General features: G+C 35.9%; 1 protein-coding gene across 24 annotated transcripts in view; it reads right to left on the bottom strand.

Moving 5' to 3' along the window:
• The window catches only part of LOC131076517 (uncharacterized), a 42346-nt gene extending 16765 nt beyond the window's left edge, over positions 1-25581 (bottom strand). Inside the window, exons 1-8 of one of the 24 annotated variants that reach the window (XR_009113367.2) lie at positions 25133-25574; positions 18042-18089; positions 17669-17810; positions 13468-13610; positions 3701-3792; positions 3550-3599; positions 3167-3237; positions 2597-3011 (exon numbers count right to left, since the gene is read on the bottom strand). Coding sequence is in view for 1 of the 24 variants with exons in the window: in XM_058013749.2 (XP_057869732.1) it covers positions 13589-13610; positions 17669-17810; positions 18042-18089; positions 25133-25247 (327 nt within the window). In the remaining 23 variants the exon portion in view is untranslated. The other 23 variants (XR_009113370.2, XR_009113369.2, XR_009113366.2 and 20 more) reach the window with 23 other exon arrangements.
• Positions 25582-26890: the final 1309 nt, after the last annotated feature.

Raw genomic sequence — 26890 nt, forward strand, 5'->3', positions numbered from 1 at the left:
TGGTATTAGAGCCTAGTTCCTTTGAAGAAGCCCAACAACTTGAGAAATATCTGGAAAATTGAATCAATGGATTTCGATTTGCAGAAACAACTTACTGTGACACTTGAAGATCTTGATGCAGCGAGGAAGAAAAAGGGTAGCCTGAAAAGAAATCTTAACGCAGTTGAAGACTTCATTGAGACATTGAAAGATCAATTGAACACTTCTAGAGAAAAGAGAAAGGAGCTGATATATAAGCTACAGGAGAATGAAGAACAAAGCGTTGACAATCAAACCGTTACGGTAGTACCTGCTCGGTTCCCATAAATTCCCTTATTTGCTACCTCTACACCGCCTTACCCGGAATACCAGTACCGTAGGCTACCTTTGTACCGCTACCTCTGTACTAATGTCGTATAGATGGATTCCGTAGGCTGCCTTGACACAACCATACCCACTAAGGATTCATCGGATCTATTGTGTACGTATCAATGCACACTGTTGCGTCCTACAAGACAAGACAGATGAATGTGAGAAGTTTGCTAGGGAGAATGTAGTTTTGAAGAATGAGATGCAATCTATTGTGATGAAGTTGACTAAGAAGATTGAAGACCAGAAGAAGAATGGAAAAGAATGAAGAAACCCTGACTCAATCATTGAAGGATAGATCTTATGAATGTTGCAGATTGACATATAAGAATGATTAGTTGAAGCTTGAATTGGTGCAAACAAAGAATGATGGGCAAGAACTTGAAAGATAGATCATAATTCTAAGAGATGAGATGGCTATTGCTAATGAGTGCAAAGAAACATTCAAATCTTGTTCAGCCCAGTTGGATGAGATGTTGGAAAGTTAGAGACATGGGAAAGATATATGAGACTTAGATTTGAGAAAGGAGAATCCTCCAGTTCTGGTCAAAGAAATCATAAGAACAAGAAATATCCGGTAAGACAACATAATGCCTATAAATTCAATGGTAAAAAGTTTGTTTGTGGTAAATTTGGTCATATGCAAGTCAATGTAGAAGTAAGATGAATAATGGGATGATGAACAACCTGATGAAGAATGGTTGTACCTTTGTCGATCAATGTTTCATATGCAACAACTTTGGTCATAAGTAAAACATGTGCAGAACAATGATAAATAACTTTCAGAACAAGAGATGCTATGCTTGTGGGATGTTTAGACATATATCTAACCAATGCAGGATGAGACCAAATCAGATGAACTTCAAGCCTATGCAAAGGGATGTTGTTTGTCATGTATGTAACAAACCTGATCATATTGCAAGATATTGCAATAGCAAGAATGCTTTGGTGAACAAGAACAAATCAGATGAAAAATGAAAAGCTAAAGTGGAAGAGATCAAAGATCAACATAAGAAGATGTGGGTAAAAAGGGAAGATTCAAATGTGCAAAACAACTCCACACCTGAATCCTATGCTGGGACCTCATTCCGTAACTAGGGCATTTTTGCCTTAGGGGGCAAATTATCATGCAGATCTTGAAAAACCCTTTGCAAAGATCTGTAACCAGTCAAGGATTGTTGCAAATGATGGAAATCAATTATGTAGTTGATAATCGGAAGATTTTATTGCAGTCTGTTAATCCAGTGAATGAAATGATGAAAAATAGTGTATCCGAAAGACTTTAGGGTTGTGTATTTATTACAACTAAAAATTAAGTTTTGAACGGATAAAAAGGTGTTTCAATAACTCATTCTTCACAATGCGAACGAGAAAGAAGAGTAGAGCAGAAGAGCAAAAGAGATTCCAAAGCGAAATTTGAGCTTGTAGCAATCCAAAAGAGACACTAGTACAAAAACAACAATATATGACTTAAAAAACTACCAAAAATTGCATATAAATGACTAAATTTGATCACATGACCATTAATAGTTTATTGCCAGTCATTAATCACGCAACCAAATTTATGACTCAACTATTTTAGTCATTTATTGGTCATTTAGTCATTGATTGTTGTTAATTGGTCATTTATTTAGTCATGTTAGTGATTTATTTATTCATATATTTAGTCATTAATTTTGTCATTGATTGTTGTTGACCGATCATTTATTTAGTCATGATAGTCATTTATCTAGTCATATATTTAGTCATATATTTAATCATTAATTTAGTCATTGATTGTTGTGAAGTGGTCATTTATTTAGTCATTGTAATCATTAATTATCGTCAATTGGTAGTATGTTTAAACATTTATATTCACTAATTTTCATCCATTGGTTGTATATTTAGTCATTTGTATTAATTGATTTCCATCCTTTAGTAGTATATTTAATCATTTTAATCATTATTTTGTCATCAACTAGTCATATATTTAGTCATATTTATTCATGTCAATTGGCAGTATATTTAGTTTGGTCAAATTTCTTTTTCTTTTTAAACAAGAAAAGATAGAAGTGTGCAAGTACAAAAGAAAAAATTAAGCCATTATACTTGTAAAACAAATAACATTGGCACACTCAAGGTTTGATTCTACCTCCAAGGTTCACATGATCATAATCATACCAAACATTACAAATTGTGTATTCACATGAATTCAAAATATAGTTTTACTAAAATAGTTTCTATGAAAAATTGGGCATTTTCAGAAACCTCGACATAAAATTAGAATTAAGATTTGTCAAGATCATCAAAGTAAATACATATTCTCTCTATTAATCTAAGGATGACCCTTACACCAATACTTCATTGCAAATTTAATCCATATGACTATTAATCTATGTTCTTTGACCATGTTCTCATTATTGCTCTTTGCAGTTCATGAATCATGAATGAGATCACTGGAGTCTCTCCTAAAATAGGAACCCTTGTTTCCTCCATTTTACTAGTTTTAGTCTCATAACCTACATCAGTACCTTTCTCCAGCCCTTCTAATCCCTTGATGAATGGTTCTTCTTGTGGAATTGTTGTTGTAGATCTCAGTGTTTCACGTTTTGGGATGTTTTCAAGAGGTACTTATCCCTAAGTTCTCCAGCAATGTGTTTGAAGCCATTAATTTCCATATCCATCTGACGAAAGCCCATAGTATCATCCATTGGAAGAGGTCAGATAACACTGGCTAAGAATTGTGTAAGTCTAAACTATCAACCTTGTAAAGTTATACCAAATGAATAATTTGAATGAAAAGAAAATAAAATGCAACTTGAATTGAAATGGACCATACTCATCCTCACGGGATAGCAGAATAGAACGTGGAAATTTAGACTGAGCAGGTGATTTGTTTTTTTGCACTTCCTGCAAAGATAATTGCAATATATTAGGACTTTGCTTCAGCAATCCATATGTTAATAAAACGAAGCTTCTAGAAAATTATGCTATTTTCTAGAAAAAAAATTCTTAGTACATTAAAACACAATACTAACTGCAAAAGATAACCCAAAATTTTCTTAAATTAAACAAGGTTCGACAAATAAATTGTAGATGCTTAGCAAGAGTGTGAGTGTATGCCCTTCTCATTGGTGCAAGAAAAGCATTCCAACATCAGAGGAAAGAAATGAAGATACAAAAATCTTTAGGCAATTTGCGTCACAAGTTGAAGATTCAAACCTCATCTAAATAGACCATTGTAAAAGGATCCAATCCACTTGGAACTTGCTCTACATTTACAAGAACGTGTCATTACCTAAAATTTATTTAAGAACATGATTTGAACAACCAAAAAAAAGACGAGAAATAACAAACTATTCAAAGATCTTACCATTAAGCCCAAGTTGAGGCCCACCAACAAAATCTCGATGCCACTCATTTAGAGTGATCTGATTACGGGTTGTGACATGTGTATCTAGCTTTCTGCATTATAGAAATATATGAAAAAGTGAATATGTTGCTAATATCTACTACAACAATAGGAATTATGGATCAAATACAACTATTTTATCTAAGCACTTGGAAAACTTTTACCCATATGATGCAGAGGCCTACCCAAAATCCTAATAAAAAGAACAAATATGGTTAGGCTAGTGACCCTTCAACTACTCACAAGGGTCCTGCAAGGAAGGACTCTATACCTTGGATGAAACTACTCACACACTCACCAGTCACGGGCCTACTCAAGATGAGTAAAAGGCTTCAACTCTTCAAAAGTACCTTACCGGTGATCCCTACTCCTTGGGATTTTGTATTTGGTCCACACATAACATCTAAGACCTCTTTCAAGTACTAGTTTTGATCTTGGACATCAAACCCTGATACCTCCTTTGTAAACCTACCCCTTCGGCTAGTAACCCTCATGTATCGGTGTTTTAGCCTTAACTCAAAAATATCCCACATACCCATACCAAAAAAATAGAATTTCAAAGACCCTTTTGGAAGTTATACTGATCCCCAAAATGGTTTGATCAGATCTGCAAATATAAGGTCTGCTCCCTTTAGAGGCTAAGAGACCTAATAGGGGCAATTAGCCCTATTTTCCAAAGCAACTACCTTTACTGGTAGACCAAATGAAAAACCAACTTAATGAGCATGTGGGGGGTAGTGTGAAACTTATAATTCCAGGGTTGCACGCCTGGAATCCATCACTAAGACAAATTATGATGACCGTCCTAAAACTTGTCCTAGGTAGTCACATAGAGACGCCTACCTAAATCTGTTCTTTTCTCCACACAATAAGGTCTCCCATGTAACAAAACATGAAAACACTAAAATAAAAAGGCTTATCTTGCATCCCTCCAAAGGAAGATTCTTCTAATGGACTGAAGTGCAAGATAAAGCCATTTTGGTTCAAAATCCTCTCCAAACCCTCACTTTCTGGGTCACAGTCAGTAAAATGGAGGGTTCTCTCTACTTCAGAATGATTAAGACCACATACCACCACCAAAAGAAAGCTATTTCATCTCCCTGTCTACTCCATGGATGGTGGGGTTCAAATCAATCCGTACAGTCACATACAACACTTGCAAACTCAGAATTTCTGAGAAAACTGTAGTATTTTGTGTATTACTGATTCTCAAACTCCAACTCCAATCACAACAACCTTGGGAATCGTTCCCACAAGGCTTATACAACTCTCCAATGTTTTCCCACCGAATTTGGAGTAGGTTGGAGCCATTGAAAGGCTTCTCCAACCGATTTACAAAAAGTTGCACTTTTGCACTCAAAAGTTGCATTTTACAAAAGTTGCATTTTTTGCAATTTTGCTCAAAAAGTTGTCATACTTCCTAAGGTTGGGATCCACACAAATGGACCAACCAAACACACATAAAACATGTCTAAAACCTATTAAACATGAATCTAAACCATCTATTACTCCTTTTTACCACATTGTCCCAATTGGCTTCTCAAATTGCCTAATTGGTGACACGGGCTTCCATGGTGGGGTTTATTTGCATACATGAAACACAAAACATACTAACACATCCTAATGATCTTAGTATTCATCCTCAGGGTCATGAATAACTTGTTGATGACGTGCTCCTGCACCATACTCCCCGGGAGAAGAGATCTCAAGCCCACTTGGGATCAAAGTTTGTAAATTTGCACCATGATTGGATATTTGCTCACTTGTCATCCAAACTGCCTCAGAATTTGGTTTGTCCTACCAATCCACCAAGTACTCAATGTACTCCTTGTTCCTTGTCTTCTGTGTGACTCTAGTGTCTAACAATTTGCTCAACTTGGGTGATTCTTGCCTTGGAATGTCATTGTCTGCTGCAATCTGCATTGGTTCCTCTTCTTCATTTTTAGTACCTTTGAAAAGTGTAAGATCACACACATTAAAAATGGGTGATAATCCAAGATCAAAAGGAAGTTGGATCTCATAAGCATTTCGTCCACACTTCTTCAATATCTGACATGGTCCAATCTTCCTCTGAATGAGTTTGGTGTATTTGCCTTTTGGTAGTCTTTCCTTCAAATGTATCCATACCAAATCCCCAACACTAAACTGTATATCTCTCTTCTTCTTATCAAAATGAGCTTTATACTTCACTGCAGATTGTAGGAGATGAGACTTGACTTGGTCATGCACCTCTTTAATGGTTGATGCAAAGGCTTCACCATCTGCACTAATGGCTTCTTCTTTGGGTAAATCTCTTAACTCCAACACTCTTCTTGGGTGTATGCCATAAACAATCTGAAAAGGAGATTTACCGGTACTCCTATTTATGGTGTCATTGTATGAGAATTCTGCTTGTGACAAAATGTTGTCCCACTTCTCTCCATGTTGCCTTGTTAAACATCTTAATAGGTTTCCTAATGATCTATTGACAACTTCAATTTGCAAATCCGTTTGAGGATGGTAGGCTAATGAGAAAGCTAGGTTAGTCCCCAACTTCTTCCAAAGAGTTCTTCAAAAGTGACCTATGAACTTCACATCTCTGTCTAAAACAATGTTTAGGGGCAATCCATGTATCCGGACTATCTCTTTGAAGAATACGTCTACAACATATGATGCATCACAAGAAGTCTTACATGGCAATAAATGAGCCATTTTACTAAACCTATCCACTACTACAAAGACACTGTCAAATCCTCTCCTTGTCCTAGGCAAACCCAACACAAAGTCCATACTTATGCTCTCCCATGGCCTAGAAGGAATGGGTAAAGGCTGATATAAACCTGCATTTGTAGACTTCCCTTTGGCTTTCTAACATATGACACATGTCTCCACAAACTTTCTCACATCTGCCTGCAATTTAGGCAAAAAAAAATGGCTCTTCACAAGGTCTAGGGTCTTGTCAAGGCCAAAATGACCTGCCATGGCTCCACAATGCTTCTCCCTAATAATATTCAATCTCATGGAACATTTAGGAATACACAACTGCACTTCGTTGAACAACAATCTATCTTGTATCAAAAACTCAAAAAACTCAATATGATACCGGTCATTCAAAGTTTCACATACCTTGTAAATCTCTCCGAAGTCTTCATCAACATTATACATATTCTTTAAGGAATCAATACCAACACTCTCCATCTTGATTTGGTTGATAGTTAAGACTCTCCTGCTCGAAACATCTACAACTTTGTTCTTGACTCCCTTCTTGTGTTTGAGGGTAAATGTGAAAGCTTGTAGGGTCTCTACCCACTTCATGTGTCGGTGATTAAGCTTTTCTTGGCTATTGATGAAATTGAGTTCCTGATTATTAGTAAACACTATGAACTCCTTAGGCAATACATCTCCAACCCATAAGATGAGTATCTTTTCTTAGCATCATTTAGCTTTTCACTGAAAAAAGCAATAGGCCTTCCTTCCTGACTGAGTACTGCTCCAATGGCCATGTGGCTTGCATCACATTCCACCTGAAATATCTTGTTGAAGTCTAGTAAGGCAAGGACTGGTTGTTCTGCAACCTTCTTCTTCAACGTCTCAAATGAATCATGAATCATCTGCCTCTTTGGTCCAACTGAACCTGCACTTTTGTCCTCCCTTTATTGCATCAAGCATGGGTCCACAAACATGACTAAATCCTCTTGTGAATTTCCTATAAAAAGTTGCTAAACCCTAGAAACTTCGGACATCATTCACAGTTCTAGGTGTAGGCCAAGACAATATATCACTCACCTTCTTTTGATCCATTTTCAACTCACCTTGTGAGATTACAAAACCCAAGTAGATGATCTCTTCCTGCATGAACAAACACTTCTCCAAATTGATCATTAGTTGCTCTTCATGTAACTTCTTGAGAACCATATCTATGTGGATGAGGTGCTCTTCCCTTGTGTGACTGAACATCAAGATATCATCTAGATATACTATGACAAATTCCCTATGAATTCCACCAAGACTTCATTCATTAACCTCACAAAGGTACTATGTGCGTTGGATAACCCAAATGGCATGACTTTCCATTAATATAACCCCTCATTAGTTTTAAAAGTTGTTTTCCATTCATCCCTTGGCCTTATTCTAATTTGATGGTATCCACTTTTTAGATCCATTTTTGTAAAATATTTAGCACTTCCTAAGCAAACAAGCAAATCCTCTATTCTAGGGATTGGGAACCTATACCTTATGGTTATCTTGTTGATGGCTCTTGTCTGTACAAAGCCTCCAAGTGCCTTCTTTCTTGGGTGCAAGGACTGTCGGTACTGCACATGGGCTTAGACTTTTGCCAATCAGTCCTGATTCAAGCAACTCTTCAATCTGTCTTGCCATTTCTGCATTCTGGTCTGGGGTGAGCTTGTAGGCTGCTTTGTTTGGCAATGTAGATCCAGGGATCAGATCTATGCAATGACCGATGTCCCTTATTGGTGGTAGGGATCTTGGTATTCCATCTGAGATGATGCCTTGATGTTTATCAAGCAATTGTCTGACTGTTGGTTCTAGGTGTTTTGGTCCTCCTTTCTCTTCTGCATACTGCTCTTTCCTTGTCACCTTTGGGCTAGGCATGAGGGCATAGCAAACTGCACCTTTCTCTACAATCTCCCTCATGAACTGTTTACCTTTTATCATCAGCACTCTTGTATCCTTCCCTTTTGATTCCATCTCTTCCTCTATCAGAGGTAAGAGTTCTACCACCTTACCATCCTTGGTGATTGAGTAGATGTTCCTTAATCCATCATGATGAGTCTTCAAGTCATACTACCATGGTCTCCCAAATAAGAGATGGCATGCATCCATTTTGGCTATGTCAAATAGCAATCTATCCTTGTAAGATCCAATCTGAAACTCCACCCAAGCTTGCTAATCTTGGGTGAGCCATGAAACCTTATAGGGATATGGGTGAGGCAACTTCCTAAGCTTAAGCTTCTCTACCATTTCAAGTGATACAAAATTTTCAGTGGATCAGGAGTCTATTAGAACCTTGCATACCTTTCCGCCTGCCTTGCAAGTGGTTTTGAAAAGAGATTTCCTTTGTGTAGGCTCCTTGTCAGGTACCTTCATGGTGGTTACTACTCTCCTTATCATCAGAGCCTCTCCTTTTTCAGGATATCCATAACTATCAAGGACATTTACACTTTGAGAAGTGCTTGCACTTGCCAAACTTTGACAATCAGATTCCTGCACCAAATTGCTTTTCCTTTCTCCCATGGATCTAGAAGCCTTCTCCGAACACCTATTGGCCATATGCCCTTCTTGATTACAGTTGTAGCACCTGGGAGGTCCTCTACCTTGGGATCTCCCTCTAGAGGGTGGTTTTCTACCCCTAAAGCTTCCTCTTGGATTGTAGCCTCCTCCATGGTTGTAACTACTCTCTCCTCTATTGCCTTCTTGGTTAGAGTCTCCCTGGTAACCAAAACCATTTCCTCTACCTCGGAAAGGGCCTCTTCATCCTCTTTGTTGTCTCCCTTTACCTCTGCCATTTTGGTCTTGCCTTCTCTTCAACTTCTCCTCCACCTTGAGTGCCAATTGAAATCGCTTTTGGACTATCTCCAGGGTGTGGAGATTCAAGTCTTCTTAAATTGTAAATCTCAACCCATTGAGATACCTTGCCACCTTCTCATCTTCACTCTTTCACCTTAGTCCTCACACACAACATCATGAACTCCTCGGTATAGGAACTCACGTCCATCTCCTTTTGTTTCAAATTCTACCTCCTCCTATGCAATTGGATATTGTAATCCATTGGGACATATGCTTCTTTCACCAAAACAATCATCTTCTTCCATGTAGCTATTATTCTCTTTCCCTCTTTCACCCTCTCATCTTGGATGAAAGTCCACCAAGTTAATGCAGCCCCTTTCATTTTGGATTGGGCCATCTTCACCCTCTGATGGTCTGGTATGTCTTCACTTTTAAAAAAATTGTCCAAGGAGTCTATCCACTCCATCATTCCTGCAAATACTGGCAGACCCATCTTCACATCCATTGTCCTTCTCTTTATGGACTCGAGGACACTCATCAGGGGTCTCTGGTCTGCAGGTACCTCTAGCTCTTCCTGCATAGGGATCTCCTCTTCATCCCCTTCTTCTCCAGAGTCTCTCTCTCCCCTCTCCACTATGTCCTTCAACCGGTCCATCTCATTCCTCAAGCCCTGATTGCTCTGCTCTCTGCCATCTGCTTCTTCACTAGGACATTCAACTCTGCATTGGTCATTCTTGAAGGTGCCTCATGTGATCCTTCTTCTTCTGACATCTTGTCTTCTCCTTCTCTTCCAAATGACACTCCTTTGCTCTGATACCACTTGATGCAGAGGCCTACCCAAACTCCTAGTAACAAGCCCAAATAAGGTTAGGCTAGTGACCCTTCAACTACTCACAAGGGTCTTGCAAGGAAGGACTCTACACCTTGGATGAAACTACTCACACACTCACTAGTCATGGGCCTACTTAAGATGAGTAAAACAACTCTTCAAAAGTACCTTATCGGTGATCCCTACTCCTTGGGATTTTATATTTGGTCCACACATAACATTTAATACCTCTTTCAAGCATTGGTTTTGATCTTGGGCATCAAACTCTAATACCTCCTTTGTAAACCTACCCCTTCGGTTAGTAGTCCTCCTGTACCAGTGTTTTGGCCTTAACTCAAAAATATCCCACACACCCATACAAACAACTTAGCATTTCATACACCCTTTTGGAAGTTATACTGATCCCCAAAATGGTTTGATCAAATCTACAAATATAAGGTCTGCTCCCTTTAGAGGCTAAGAGACCTAATAGGGGCAATTAGTCCTATTTTCCAAAGCAACTACCTTTATCGGTAGACAAAATGAAAAAAAAAACTTAATAGGAATGTGGGGGGTAGTGAGAAAATTCTAATTCCAGGGTTGCATGCCTGGAATCCATCGGTAAGACAAATTATGATGACTGTCCTAAAACTTGTCCTAGGTAGTCACATAGAGATGCCTACCTAAATCTGTTCTTTTCTCCACACAACAAGGTCTCCCCTGTAAAAAAAAATGAAAACAATAAAATACAAAGGCTTATCTTGCATCCCTCCAAAGGAAGAGTCTTCTAATGGACTGGAGTGCAAGATAAAGCCATTTTGGTTCAAAACCCTCTCCAAACCCTCACTTTCCGGGTCACAAACAGTAAAATGGAGGGTTCTCTCTACTCCAAAATGATTAAGACCATAGACCACCACCAAAAGAAATCTATTTCATCTCCCTGTCTACTCCATGGATGGTGGGGTTCAAATCAATCCGTACAGTCACGTACAAACTCAAAATTTCTAAGAAAACTATAGTATTTTGTGTATTACTGATTCTCAAACTCCAACTCCAATCACAACAACCTTGGGAATCATGCCCACAAGGATTATACAACTCTCCAATTGTTTGCCACCGAATTTGGAGTAGGTTGGAGCCATTGAAAGGCTTCTGCAACCGATTTACAAAAAGTTGCACTTTTGCACTCAAAAGTTGCATTTTTTGCCATTTTACTCAAAAAGTTGTCATACTTCCTAAGGTTGGGATTCACACACATGGACCAACCAAACACACATAAAACATGTCTAAAACCTATTAAACATGAATCTAAACCATCTATTACCCCTTTTTACCACATTGTCCCAATTGGCTTCTCAAATTGCCTAATTGGTGACATGGGCTTACATGGTGGGGTTTATTTACATACATGAAACACAAAACACACTAACACATCCTAATGATCCTAGTCTTCATCCTCAGGGTCCTGAAAAGCTTGTTGATGAAGTTCTCCTGCACCACCATATCTCAATTCTTCCTCTATGCCATCAACTTCAAATGTCTCAAGCAAAGTGATTGAATGAAATGGTGTAGTAGTAGCTCTAGGTGATAGATCCACTTGTACCGAAGTAAATGCTTGTATCTTTATTTAGTAGAGATAGTTTACTATCCTTGAGTATATTTGAACCACACCCAACCAAAGATGCCTTGATATTCAAAGAGCAATGGGAACTTCAAAAAACATGATGGAATCTATGACATCAATAACAAATCACAAAATTAATGTCAAGAATCCCATCAATAGATTTAAGTAAAAAGAAATACCCTTTAAATAAGCTGAGTCATTGAGTAGAGCATAAAAAAAAAGTATTGACATTAAATTGCATTTTCCATCATATGCATTTTTTATGAGCATTCAAATATATTTACAAGATATTGCATACCTCTTGAATAATTTACAATAGTTAAGGAATATAAATAAAATTTAAGGTCAATAATAAATTTTTGCATCATCAAAAAAGTATTAGAAACAATGTACAAAAAGGTTTATTCTGCATGTGCATAAGAATTTCTTGATCTAATCGTTGGAAGAACCCCAACTTTTATGTGGGATATTCAAGCAAATTTGTGAGTCTCAATTTAATATGTCCATGTTTAAACAATACCACCATCAATCATCTCAATATAGAAATGAAAGACAAATAATAAATTCAAGGGGTTGAACTCTGAATGTGAGATCATGTTAAAAAGAAGTTTGAGTTTGCAGCCCCTAAGATTATAGCCATCATTGCAAGCAAAAGTCTAAAATCTAAGTATTTACAATGTATTGCCTCAAGGATCATGAATTAGTCAAGGTATACCTAAGGTATAAAGGTTACAGTCCTTTTAAGGATAGTTATAGCAGTAGCATGAAGACATAGAGCCATAAGGTTTCATCATCAAGCACATAGATAAGGCCATCTGACAGTTTAGACATAGCAAAGAGAAGGACAAAGAATGAGGGCAGATATAAACCAATAGTCACAATTACGTCAAGAAGCTTATCTCAAAGCCAAAATAGAATGAACATTTCAATGCCCAGTAACAACAAAGATCACAATCCATTCACCAAAGAACAATGGCTCTCATTATAAAAGATGAAAGATAGAGGTAACAACCATTGATCAGTTTAGAGCAGTCACAGTAAGGAATAGCACGAGAAGTACACGTGGTATAATGAGGTTTCAGACCAATCCATTAGATCTACAGTGCAAGGTAGAGAGCTCTGTGGTAAGGGATCAACATCAAATCAAGACAAACACTATCAAACAAAACCATGAAAAGAGCAGAGAATAGACATCATTTGCAGACCTAGATCAGCATGCCAAGAGCCATACATAAGCATCATTGACAATGTAAAGCCAGGAAAAGACTAGGTGCAATATCAAGAGCAGTCATGATACTCTTGAATCAGTCATGATACTGGCCCTTGATCAAACAACAGACAAGGTCTTAGGGTTTCTACACCCAAGAGAGCAGCTTCAGCATATCATTCAAATAACAGTCATGGCAAGATAAGACTGCTCACACAAACCTAAAAAGGAAGAATACAGTCACAAGGAAGTACAATTTAGAAATAAGTAATACAGTCATGTGAATTGTTTACCAAACAATTACCAATTAGATGTTTCAAGGAACAAAATGCAACACTGTTATGAGCATAATAAATACAATAAGCCATAAAAATAAATTATCCTTTAGCAAAACCCAAGAAAGATGGCACCATATTATCATAACCTTTGTAAATAACAGAGTTTCCACTTGCCACCAAAATTCCAATATAAAAAATTATTACAAATAAAAATATGAGAAGAAAAATATGTTATTAGATACAACAATAAAACTCAAACCTAAAGTAAAAGATGAAGATACAAGTTTTGGTTCATACACCTACCAGGCTTAAGATTGTGATGATATTACCCATGTTGATGCATATAAACAAGGACGGGCTTGAAAAACTTGAAAGCACCAATTTCGTACCTTTGACTCTGGAAAAAGCTTGACCTTATCTTTCATTAGGTGGTACAAATTGCATTCCTGGTACATAAGAAAAACAAAATAAATAAGTATATTTGCTTTCACAGTAGTCAGTCAATTTTAAAAATTACACTCACATTGATGAGTACAAAGCATACAGCATACCATGTACTCAAAAACAAAATATAGAATGCCATTTTCTCTGATGACCTCCTTCAACTTCACTATATTAAGATGGTTCATTTTCCGAAGAGACTAGAACATAGAAGAGAACATCAAATATTAGTCTTGTTATCCAATTTAGGTCATTTGTCTAAATTGCATATAGGGTATGTGTATATAGTTTCAGACTTTGCGTTTTGGTCTTGTGTTGAGGTTGGTTTGTGAGTCAGGATGAAATATTTTTTGTCAAAAGATTTCCATTTGTTTAAATATGTTGTAAATGTTGTTAAAAGTGTCAAAAGAAGCTCATAATGTCAAAATATGAAATAATGGGCCTCTTATTGTTTGAAAATATTAATTAAGGGCTTTATTTCATATTTGTTTTGGGAGGGTCTCTCATTGCATCAGTGATTCACATACCACATAGTTCTCAAATAATGCTTGGAGGGAAATTTTGAGGTCTCCTTCAACATATATTTGACCCAAATGCAAAGGAGTTGGACTTTGAACCCATAGCTAAAAAAAAAGCTTGGGTTATAGGGAATAAACTGTAGTTCCTCTAAGAAAGCCCTAGTTTCATGTTTTATTTTGGCCACCAAATATGGAGTAGATCTATACAATTAAGCTTCACTTGTCCCTAAAGTAATAGAAAATCTCAGATGGATAGTAGTCATGAGTGCTTAAATAACAATTGTTTGAAGAAGAATGCCTTATTCATCAGAGAGAACAAATATGTCCTCATTAGGGAGGCATGGGTTTAGAAGATCCAAGGGTACTTGAGATAGAGAGATACACTCAAGATGTTAACAACAGTCCCAGTGAAAGAGAAATAGATAGAAAGATGTTCTATATCGCCAAAAGCATGAGAAAAACAAGTACTAATTAAGAGGGAGCAACGTATGTCCCAAGGGTTTCCTCATTACTGTCAAAAGAATCCATCATTTGAGGTAAGGTTTCAATGCAATACCCATGAGTCCTTATGTGTTGATGCTTTCTCATATTATTTCAAGGAACTACTGTTTGTTGCATTCAATGTTTTGAAGAGAGATATAGACAACTCACAATAATGCACAGTGGCTATGATACCAATAGTTTTCATTTGATGATCATCTATCAACTTTTCATTTGTAAATAACCTATCCCAAAAGGTGTATTGAGCAGTCCTTATTCATAGTCAAACATGCTAGATAGCAGCTTTAAGAGCCTTTCATGATCATATCAGCAATTTTTATAAGCTTGACAGAACTTTAAGGCAGGAATACAATGAATGGACATCATTGGTAACCATAAGTTTGATGGAAGAAGTCTTAAGAGTAGGTACTGTTATGAGAGAAGAACCATCAATGACTTCAAAAGCAAGAAAAGAGAAGTCAGAACAAAGCACTATATAACAACCATATATCATAACCACCGTCCACAAATGATTTATTAGAGCTAAAGAGTTTTCAGAATAATAATAGAAAACCTCCCAAAGGACAAGTTGTGACAATAGCTTTCACTATCAAAGATAAAAAAGATAATAGAACACAAGGAAACCCAATGTCAAAAGCAGCCTCAAGATAAGATAGTAGTACTCTTTAGAGGCTCTTAGTGCAGTGATAGAGCACCAAACAACCTCTAATTAGACTTCATAGCAACCTATAGGTTCTTATTTGCAACATTTTAAGAAAGGAGAACAAAGAGCTTGTAAAGTGTTTTGGCAATCTGTGCGAAACATGACCCTAGGTTAACTCCTCAACAATCAACACAGAGAAGAAGTAATGCTAAGAAGAAGCAACAAATATTGTCACTACTTCATGAAAACCTTAAAATTCATTCATGATAGTTTAAAGGAGAGCAGTTCACTAGCAGCACAGTGAGCCAAAACAGTCATAAAGATGCATAGAAGACTATGATGTTGTGAACGGTATAGTATCACGAGTAGTCTCTATATTTCAAGAAAACAGTGATCAGTTATACAAGGGATGAAGGGTTAGAGCACAGTTAAAGACTAAAAGCAATGATTACAGTCTAGAAAAATGTCCAAAGATATTAAGGGGAGTATACTCAAAAGAATGTTTTGGGTGTGATCACAGAGCAATCAAATAATATAATAAAGGTTGCAACCCTCATAAAGTGCAGTCATTAATACACACAGTTCACAGTGAATCTCATGAGAAGAAACAGTCATGTGAAAAAGATATCAAATGCATTGATAGTCCCAAATATCAACATGAAGGCATTGTAGCATAAGGAGAATGGTGAAGACATTTTAACCAATAAAAGGCATATTAATATATTATAGAGGTTTATTACTGTCCTTTACTTGCAAAAGACATCAAAATGAAGAAAATATAGTCATAGAACAGTACTAAGGGTTGATAGTAAGAATTATAGGGCACATTCACAGTGAGCCCGAAGCATTGAAAAGGTTTGTTGCAGCCATATTAATAGAGCATACCATAATCCAAAAACCCTGCCCAAAGTCAGTAAAAAAGACTATATGACAATGAGTTTATCTTTCATTATTATTGTTTTATGTTCCTTAATGATGACCTATAGAGCATTAAACAGAGTAGACAATAATCCGAGGACACATCCTCAAAGAAGTCAATAGGCTCTAAGGATAACAAATAGGACAATCATTATCAATATTACAAAGCCCATGCAAAGCAAGCCAGGACAATGAGTTTTGACAAGACATAGGGTATACTTTCAGATCTTGATAGTCATAATGGGGTAGTCTCAGACCTAGCAGGGATAAATATTCATTACCACATATAGAAAAGATATAAAAAATGACAGTCTTGAGCATATAAAAGAATCATGCATAAGTCATGCAAAATAGTGATAAGAATGATCTCATAGCAGCCTCATAAATAGCGAGGTCATCAAGCGCAAAGTCCATCAAAAGAGTCCTTTTCCAAAGATCACAACAACAATGAGGTCATACACAAGAGAATTAGTACGCTAATGTAGCAGTCAATAATGGAATTTACAATCATAAGTACAGTTAAGAGATGAATCTCAGATATTTCTGAGGAAATCACAAAGGTATAGTTGTCGATTCCAAACCCTAGTGCAACATTTAAAAAGTGGTGACCATAGTAACCATTTGAGAAGATGTAAAGACATGCAACAACCATCACAAAGTAGTGATAAAATGGGATGATACAGTCATAAAAAAAGAACACTCATCAAAGAGCAGCCATTTGATCATAAAGACCATCTTGTGTCAAAGGGTTGCCTAATATAGGACATGTGAACACTATTATAACTGTGCCATCATACAAATAACGTCGGAAGCCTAATCACAGTCATAATCAAACCATAGAGAATGAAAAGATCAAGATACAATTATAGCTTAAGATAGAGCCTTTTGTAGTGAAGGCATCATCAGTAATGAGACAAAGCAGTCAAATAGGTTCATATAGATGAGAATGATGGTAGTCCCCAGAGCCCCAATCCATTCATCACAGTCAAAAGTCATATAGGTTCATATCGGATCAAGTAAAGGATAGAACACCTACGGAAGCACAAATTTGCAGCCATCAAGGTCATATCATTTCACAAGAGCAGAGGTCAATATAAGTTACTGTATTTTCTTAGACCGTGAACATAATAAAATTCATAAAGACTGTGTATAGTCATTGTGTTAGGAAACAGTCAAGCTATAGCCAATACAAGATCTTCTTGATAGAACAAGTCACGATGAGTAATGAAAATCTCTCTGCCATTAAAGGCAATCTCAAGAGTTCAAAATAGATTTTCAAATCAGCCTTAAGGTCACTCAATAGTCAAAATTGAAAGTCATGATATCGAAGAGGATTGCAAAATTTGAATTTCAAATTCAAATTTCATCATCAGTGCAAGCCTTATTTTCAAATATTTGTCAAAAGGGGCGACCAAAGAAGATGTCCACCTTTTAAGGAAGATTTTTAGGCACATGTGGAAATCTAGTAGCTGATTTGAAGTACCTGATCAGAAGGTCCAAGGCCCAAATTGCAATGCATATCAAATTCACAAGTTTATACACCTCCATTAAAAGGCTCATAGAGTAGATAAACTCCAGCTGTGAACCAAGAAAGATATTGACACTGGAAAAAAAGGATTTTATTCCTGTACGAAGGTAGAAAACAAGTAAGAAAAATCATTTCTCACCCAACAATACAAACAATGTTTAGCAGATGGTAATTATCTTATCAAGACAACCATGTTTGATGTTCCAGACTCAAATGCACTATTGTTCATGTTTATGAAAAGAAAGTAAGATGCAAACTCATTGCCTCAGAAATCTCTTCATATACTAGAAAAGATGCTTTTTGTCTAAAGCTAAGGAACAGTTCTTACCCTTACCCTGCATTTTTTTTAATGCAATGCTATTTATTGAATTGAAAACTGTCAAAACAAAGAAAGGAAAGAGTCAATACATCAACTCTCATGATGTCATACATATAAATTTACATAAAATAAAACAAAACAATTATATACACTGCATACTAAGGGAAATAGAAATGTATTTATTTGAAAATATTGAGCAGATGCTGATTTTGCCAATGAAGACTTGCATGAGAAGCTCTGTTGCGCTTGTAGAACTAAGTACATTATGTTAAGTACAACCAACAAAAGCTGTAAAAAGCAAGTCACACAAAATACCAAATCACAAGAGGATTCCATGGAATGATAGAACTCATTCTTGATAATTCCCACATCAAAAAAAAAACTGATTCCATGCCTTCCATGTTGTGAATAAGCCCTTAAACATAAAAAAGGGGGTTGTGAAAAGTGGAAGAGAACCCTAACAAAAAACAGAAAGGAGATCATTTAAACTACATGATACAAAATTATTACAGCCTTCAATATCTATCATAATAACAGAACTGCAGTCCTAGAATCTATCACAATGTATGATAAAAGGTTACTATTCTGTATGATAAAAGGTTAAACAATCCCAAGTCCAATCGTATTCCTCACAATGATTCCAGACTTGAAATGAATACCACTATACTGAAAATCGTAAAATAAGGCGGCCATATAAATGAAAGCATCTATTGACTAGAATCCAAAATAGAAAAGCTAAGCTGGAAAAATTGTTACAAACAGGCAACAAAGATTAAATGTTTTATAACAATCAAATTATATCTTACAACAACACTTCATCACACTCTTTTAAAAGAAACAGTCTTGTATTAAATAACACAAAAAGAAAAGTTGATACCTGAATATCTTCCTCTTGTTTTTAACCTTTTTATGGCAAAGAAGGAACTATCTTTTCCTTAACACTTATATCTTAATTCATTGTAAGTTGTTTATACTAACAAAGTGCTATTAAGGAGTAGTCTTCAAAAATCATGCAACGATCTATATGTGCAAAGGCAATAAGGAAGCTCCCAAGAATAGTTAAAGAACAATTCAAGATCAAATTCGAGGAGTTGCAATCAAAGATCAATATGAAAAGGTAGGGTTTTCAACTCAAAATAATACCCTACACTACAAAACAAGAAATGCTTTACATTCTTTTTACATTGTTTATGGAAGAGCACGTTATTGTTGTTAAGCAATAGAAAAGAAACCATATATGTAAATATTGCATTTGGGGACAATGAGAGAAATTATTGAGGGGCAGATGCATGCACAAAGAATAAAGGTGTCTTAGTCATCAGAAAGAGTAGAGTTTAAATTACAAGATCCATAAGTTGTAAAATGCCTAAAAGATTATCAAAGAGATGCTATTCTGATGAAACAATAGAGCATAATCAAAAAATGGAGATGAAAGGGTCAAACTCATCAAAAGAAGCACATGACAGTAGACATGCATACACAAAGGTATGAACAATGAAAGCAACATTATGGATAGTCGTAACAAAAAGGGACAATGATAGTAGTCACCTAAACAATGGATTCAAAACATCTTTGTTGCAACATAAGGAAACCATGCCTTTAGACTTGTCAAATGGGAATCCTTAGGATTTGGAAGGATGCTCAACTTATTTGGCAAAATTCTTTGGCAAAAGAGTGATGATAGGAGTAGATCACTGTCATGAAAGATAGCCTTATATATAACAGTCCACAAAAAGGCATTTCAATACCAAAATCATAGAAACAATAGTGTTAAGAACTTTTGTTACCAACTTTCCACTCTTCAGGTCAAAAAATTATTTATTGTTAAAAGAGTCTTTTTATTGTAAGGTCAAATGCCAATTCCCCTTTTTTGTATTTAAGTTTATCTTAAAATGCAATCAAAGGAAAAATATTTAAATTTATGGCAAAAAAGATTCCTCAAAGACCTTTCCCACGCAGCTTCAAAGTCAAGTTCAAACCATTATGAAGAGAGAAGCAAAAGGTAAAGTCAATTTTTACATTCCTAAAAAAAGAGGGAGTTAATTATTTTTAAAAACAAAGCTCCCTGTAACATTAGGGTTTTCCTTTCTTTTCTTGGATTTTTCTCTCAGTCATGAGTTCCTCTTTGGCAAAGGAATGAAGCTATACAGTCAAAATCTACATGCAAGGCTCTTCATACACCTATTACATAGCAATGAGCTCAGTAAAGATCAAATCATGTCAAGGAGGCGTAAAGGAAGCAGTCGTCAAGAGAAAGAGCAGTCAAACTAGTTGTTTCAAGAGTTTGGAACATGAGGTGTCCTTCAGATAATAGAGAGTGCATCGTGAATAATGCATCATGCACATGCCCTTGCATGTTGTTAAGCTTCCATTCAAGTTCATAAAGTGTTCTTTCACCGCATCCTTGAGGAGATAAGTTTATTTCTTCATTATTTAATCTCTTGTTACATTTTAAAGAAGAAAATCATTCCTATACATATTAGGGTTTTGGTAAGCAAGATGAGATAAACAAAGATAGAGCAATCATCAGGGCACCTTCAGATGAGGATAACCTTTAATTAGAAAGCAACTTGTCACAGAGAAAATTCACAGTCACAGTGCTAAGATCAAATGCAAGTTCAATATACATAATCAATATCCACAAAATGACAGTAAATGATTTGTACAGACCAAAGTCTCACAGAGCAGATCTCAAGATTTGAGGACATCCATTGTATGAAGAGCACCGAGATACACAGTTTTAACAACAAAACATAGTGTAGTCATAGTGATAAAAACAAAGGACCCAAGATCAGATTTCATAACAAATGAGCAGAGAAGCAACCTAGCTAGTAATGAGACACTAAATGCAAGGTTCTTAATAGCCAGAAGATCTTCAAGGGCATAAATACAATGACATCTCTATAGGTGACATATATATGTTACACAAACCAAGCAATGACTGCCAAATTGTAGTCAAGAAGGTATTGAAGATAGTCTTGAGAGTGGTATTAAAGATGCGATGATAGACAAGGCACAAAAGAGCTATGAATAAAGACATAAAAATCCAATGGCTTCAAGATGAAACAAAGATTCTCAAGGTTTTGTCTGAGATAATATAATACAGTCACAGTTGTCTTTATGATTGCAGCATCAAGGAAAGCAAAATAACAATCATAGTCATAGGTTATAGAGCTTGATCAAAAGCTTTTGATATGACATAATCACAGAAGGAAATGAGACTATTTATCAAGTCTTGTTTGTTGATACAATTAGCAATAAGCCAAGCCACGGTCATGAGATTGTACCGATACATTTCAGTCACGTCTACAAAGTTCATGATGATAAAGTTTGTAGAAAGCATAATGAAATGATGACAGTCATACACTTCACTAATAAGACAACACAAATAACAAAATAGTAGTATGATGCAAGACTACCACAATTTGTGATCAAAAGTAATTAAAGCAGTCAACAAAAGACACATACTTCACTGTGAAAGTTTCCTCCAAAGATCAGATGGCTCAGTGAAAGGAGCAATTGTAGGGGCCAACATGGACAAAGATACAGTCATGAAAGGATAACTTTCATTAGTAATTAAGACTAGATTGTATGCATTAATGATGAGAGTTTAAGTGTATGAGAAGCCCCTCAGAAGGAATCACTAAGATTACACTCAGCCATAAGCCCAAGGCCCTCCACGCCAACACACAGTAAATGAGAACCCTATGCACCAAAGCAAAGGTTTTGAGGATGAGTCTGATCCAAAGAAGAACCATTCTGTCACATAGTCTAAAACAAATATGAAACAAGGCTAAGATCACTGTTATCATAGTAGTAATCACAGATTCAAAATACATATACTAGGTGATGAAGGACCCAGTAGCAACAGTTAAAGGGTCTGATCAGTCATTTTAAAAGAGCCATAAGTCTAATACACCAATGACAACGAATGGACATCAAAAGAACTCAGAAATTCCAATCATTTGACAGATGGCAGAGCATAAGGCAATTGATGAACTCATATTAAGTTAGAGATCATTGAATAAGGCAAGCTTGAAGTAGCCCTTAAAGAAGTGGCATTCATAGTAGTAGTAAGGGGTTTGTGATTGTTCTTATAATGTAGAGTTTTAAAGATAATCACAAAAGACCTCACAGATCTCATAGTAGTAACAAATACCAGGAGCTTTGCAAAGTCAAGACAAGATAAGAACATCAAATTAGATGGTATCAATACATTAATAGAAGCTTGACTCCTCAAGGCCTTGAAGACATCAAAGACACAATGGTAAGGAGACCATCACCAACATCAAGGGGAAAATATGAGAAGACAAAGGAGTGTTGATCTAGACTATGGGTGTGCACTCTCATTATTGTATATAAGATACCAGTCCACAAAGGATCTCAGTGAAAATACAGTAAATGTCCAAAAAGACCAAGTAGGGTTATGGAACATCATTGGTAGCAATAAAAAAGAACATAGGCATGGAGATAATGATAGAAAACAATCCTAGTAATTATTTAGGGAGTCAAGATAGTTGTTAGGTGTACAACAAAGGATGAAGGAAAAGCATTATCAATAGTCACCCAGTAATACAAGAGCAATTAGGTCTCATTATCAAATAAGGAAAAGACAGAAACAACCTCAAAGAATACTCAAGATCACAAACTCATATTAGCATTTTGATCAGGTCACAGTGAACAAGTCAATGAGCAATTAAATAATCTAAAGGAGCAATTATCACACAAAAGGCAGTCCCTGCCAAGAAGTACAGAGACACACATAGTATAGTAGCCAAACCTATTTGTCAAACCTATATCTCAAACCTATTTGTCACATGTCCAAATATGAATTCACAACAAGAATAGCAACATTAGTAGCTCTAGTAGCGACAATCTTGAATACAATCCATGCAATAGTAAAAAGAGTTTAGAGGTATGTCAGTAATGAAACTATAGTGGCATTGAGCATGTAGCACCAATAGCCAACAAAAGGAACACTTGACACAGTCCAAAGATCATCAAGAGTCATAGACCAACCAATGCAAACTACTCAATTCTTTATCATCTTTGTAACAAAAAAGCAATCCAAAAGATAGAATATAATACCACAATAACTTCCTGGGATTGACAGGGTGGCTCTAGCTAACTTCCTTCCTTTGAGATGAACTTTTCATTGCTCTTCATTGTGTGGTACAATGTGGTCTATGCCTTTATCCTTGAATTTATATGGCTGTCGTAAGGATTTAAGACTGTATTCATTATTTTTTATCATCTCATCATTGTTGACTGTGTTGAAATAGGCTTTGGTTTAGGTTTGCTCACTGTCATTGTGCTTCGACAATCTTTCTTTGTCTCATATGCCAAGCATTCACTACCCTTGTTCCCTGTCTTTGAACATTTAGGTTGTCTTACTCCTTTGTTCATGGAGTCTTTGGACTGCATTGAACTGCCATATGCTCCCTTCAATGGATTCAACTCCATCAACAAAAACACTGCTCATTTTGTTCACAGTTATTTGCCCCTTTGTGCTGTCATGATGCTTATGACTATGAATTTGTCTTTCAATGTTGCTTTTATCAAGGTTGTTCTTATAGTCCTTATTGCTTTTGGTCTAATCCTTTCTCTGTCCCTTACACTCCTTTGTCAATGCTATGATCCTTAGATACTATCTTCTATATTTTGAAATCTAGATTCATAAGGCTTCTCATTACATGACTCTGTGCATGACTGTTCTTTCTTGTATAGAAGACTTCTTTTTCTCTAAATGCACTTTAAACTTTCTCTTACTATTGAGGGATCTTTACATGCTTATTTTTTTATGGATGGTGCTACTTTCTAAAGAGTAAGACAAAAACAAGCTCCCCAACTTGACTATTACTTCTATGACTACAAAGCTAAGGAATATGGCTATGATTTAATAATAACTTGGTAAGCTATATAATGGTTCTTTCAATAACCTTTGTTACTGGTTTTGATAGTCCCATAAGGATGATATCACTTCTCATGAGACTAGCTGCTAGCTTTTTCTTGTGTCTTTGATTACTGCAACAAGGTTTGATCTTAAGCTCTCTATCATATAACTCCTCTACCAATGTTCATGCATTGTGAATGCCTTTTGTCTTCTATCTATGGATGTGACTTCGAGATGGATATAACTGTAACCCTACTAGTTACTCTTTTCATGATTCACAGTCATCTTTTATCCTCTCAATGTCTAAACAGCTCTTGAGTCTTCTATTGTTGTGTTGGAATGTGAACAATTTTGTTTTGAACTTCTGTAGCTATCTTATTGAAGCTGGAACACCATCATCTTCATAGATTGCTCACTGTCTTTGCTTGCTCTGCTAAAACACCATGCCTTAGCATTGATGACAGATGATTATCATTGCTTTGATAATCTCATGGCTGGAATCATTATTTCTCAATCATTGAGATAATGAACATTATTCATAGCTTCTACCATTGCATGAACTCAAACTATTCACTCAACCTTATAGCTGTGAAATATGCCACAAGTTTGTACATTAATCAATACCTTTTTCATCCATTCTTCATCCATGAATTGTCCTTGAATCCTCTTTTTAGGAATGTTACAGACCACTGCTATTTACATGACTACTATTTTTCTTTGGTCTCTTCTTTGGAGTTATCCTAGGGCTTGCACTGTATTTTGTAAATTTATCATTTTTTGGACTATATGACTATTTTTTTCTCATTGACCGTTGTTATAATATCCCTTGGTTTTAGGTACTCCAAACCTGTTAATGGTGAATTTTTTTCCAAACAAAAGATACCCTCCAAAATGCAACATTTATTTTATTAAATCGCTATGATAGCTATCGAGTGGAAAGACTTCATATTTCCAGCATGACTAAGTTTTCTTGTGGTTTGTAATTAATAAACCGTCCTCCAATAATTTTTCAGGAAACAATAAACTAGTTGCCAAAATTTTACACATATAGAAGCATCCAATGCATACATTGGCTCCATTTAGCACAATATTCATGAGTAAAAGGAAATAAACAACATGGGAAACAATTTCTACAAATATGGCAATGATTCTTCGCCCATGCATTAAATGAAAACCTTCATCTTAAATCTACACCTGGCATACATACCCAACAAAGCACGAAACCAGGTGTTTGGGTGCATGGAATGATCTTTCCTTAACTCTTGGAAACCTTCTCTCTCCATGCAATGCGCTACGAATCTCCTTTCAACTTTCAGCAGCATGCATGAAATGCAAATATTCCTCCTTATGAAAATATTGGACCCCAATACGTGCTAGGAATACCATTCTTTAAAGTATATTTTCTTCAACTATATGCAACGTGGGGGCCTCTTAGTTCAAAACATGGCTTGGAATTAACTCACAATCTGCTGCTACAAAGGCATTCAAAAGAAGTTCATACAACATAGAAACCCTACCCTTCCTTTGGTACGTGGATGAAAAGCTCTCAAGAGGTGAGTAAAAGATTTATTTTTTTCCCATAACACAACTTTCCCTCCCAAAAGATGTGTGGCTTTCTCTATAAACATTAAGACTTTTTGTGTGAGAAAAAACCTTGTGGGCAAAAAAGTTAAACTTGATTACAATGAACTTGAACATCATAACAAGCTTAAGATATATTAAAAATTCTCACTTAAAGATGAGAAACATGACTAAATATATGCACAACTCTTAGCGAAAACTTTATGGAAAACTTAGAAAATGTTAGAATAAGTTTATAGAAAAGATTAGAAATAAGCTTCAAGATATTAAAATTTAGACTCAGACCACCAAGATTCTCACAAAAAAAAAAACCCTATTAAATGCAATTGACATATAAATGAAAATTGGATAATAGAAACAAATAGGGTTCTAACACTGGGTATTATAATAATATCATATGTGGAAACAACCACTAATAAAACTAAACCAAATGATATATAGGATTCGGTCAACTCAATTATATATATAACTGGTGTCCAAGCATAAACCTGATATTTAGTTGTGATAGAGGAGTAATAGTCATTTATTCAGTCATTTTTATTTGTGTGACTAATTATTTAGTTGTGTTCCCTACCCGCTGACCAAATTAGTCATTTATTTAGTCATTTTTATTTGTTTGACTAATTATTTAGTTGTGCTCCCTATCCGATGACCAAATTAGTCATTTATAGTTGTGTTGCAAAAAATGACTAGAATTTGGTTATTTTTACTTGTCTTGACTAAAAGTTTTAGTCACCTAGTCATTTATTTGCTATATTTCTACTAGTGAGACTTCTTGCATCCAATTGTGACTAAAAAGGTATTTATCCATTTTTGAAGCAATCAGGTCATACCCTAAATTCAAAATGGCATCACCTTCTGGCATTGCAACTCCACTTGTTGTTGAGATCATTGAAAGAGCTAGGCTTATTTTCAAGAAATGTCCATTTAAGTTTGTAGAAGACGATCCGAATGGTGCATTTTCTTCTGTACCGTATGAAGTTTTACACAATGAGGATAGTAGGGCTTACATTCACTGCAATATTGAGGAATTGTGAAATTCAAATATGTTATACATGTACGCTCAACACATGGTTGATGGATTTGGCAATCTGAAATCAGATTTTAAGAATTTGGAGGAAAAGGGTTTTATTTAGTTCGTTCATTTCATGGTATTTGACGAACCTGAATGGGTAAGGTATGTTATAAGCTGAGTGCATGATGAATTCTTATGGTTGGACAAACCCTATAAGATCACAAAGCAGGCTATTCAAACAATGAATTGTTTGTATGCTATCGGTGAAGTCCCTGCCCTTCGGAATGTAAAGAACACAACTGCAATGGAGGTAACCGGTTCAAAACATGACAACAGATCAATGACCATAAGTGATATAGTAGAATTTTA

The sequence above is a fragment of the Cryptomeria japonica genome, chromosome 3 (assembly GCF_030272615.1).
Source record: "Cryptomeria japonica chromosome 3, Sugi_1.0, whole genome shotgun sequence".
Lineage (NCBI taxonomy): Eukaryota > Viridiplantae > Streptophyta > Pinopsida > Cupressales > Cupressaceae > Cryptomeria > Cryptomeria japonica.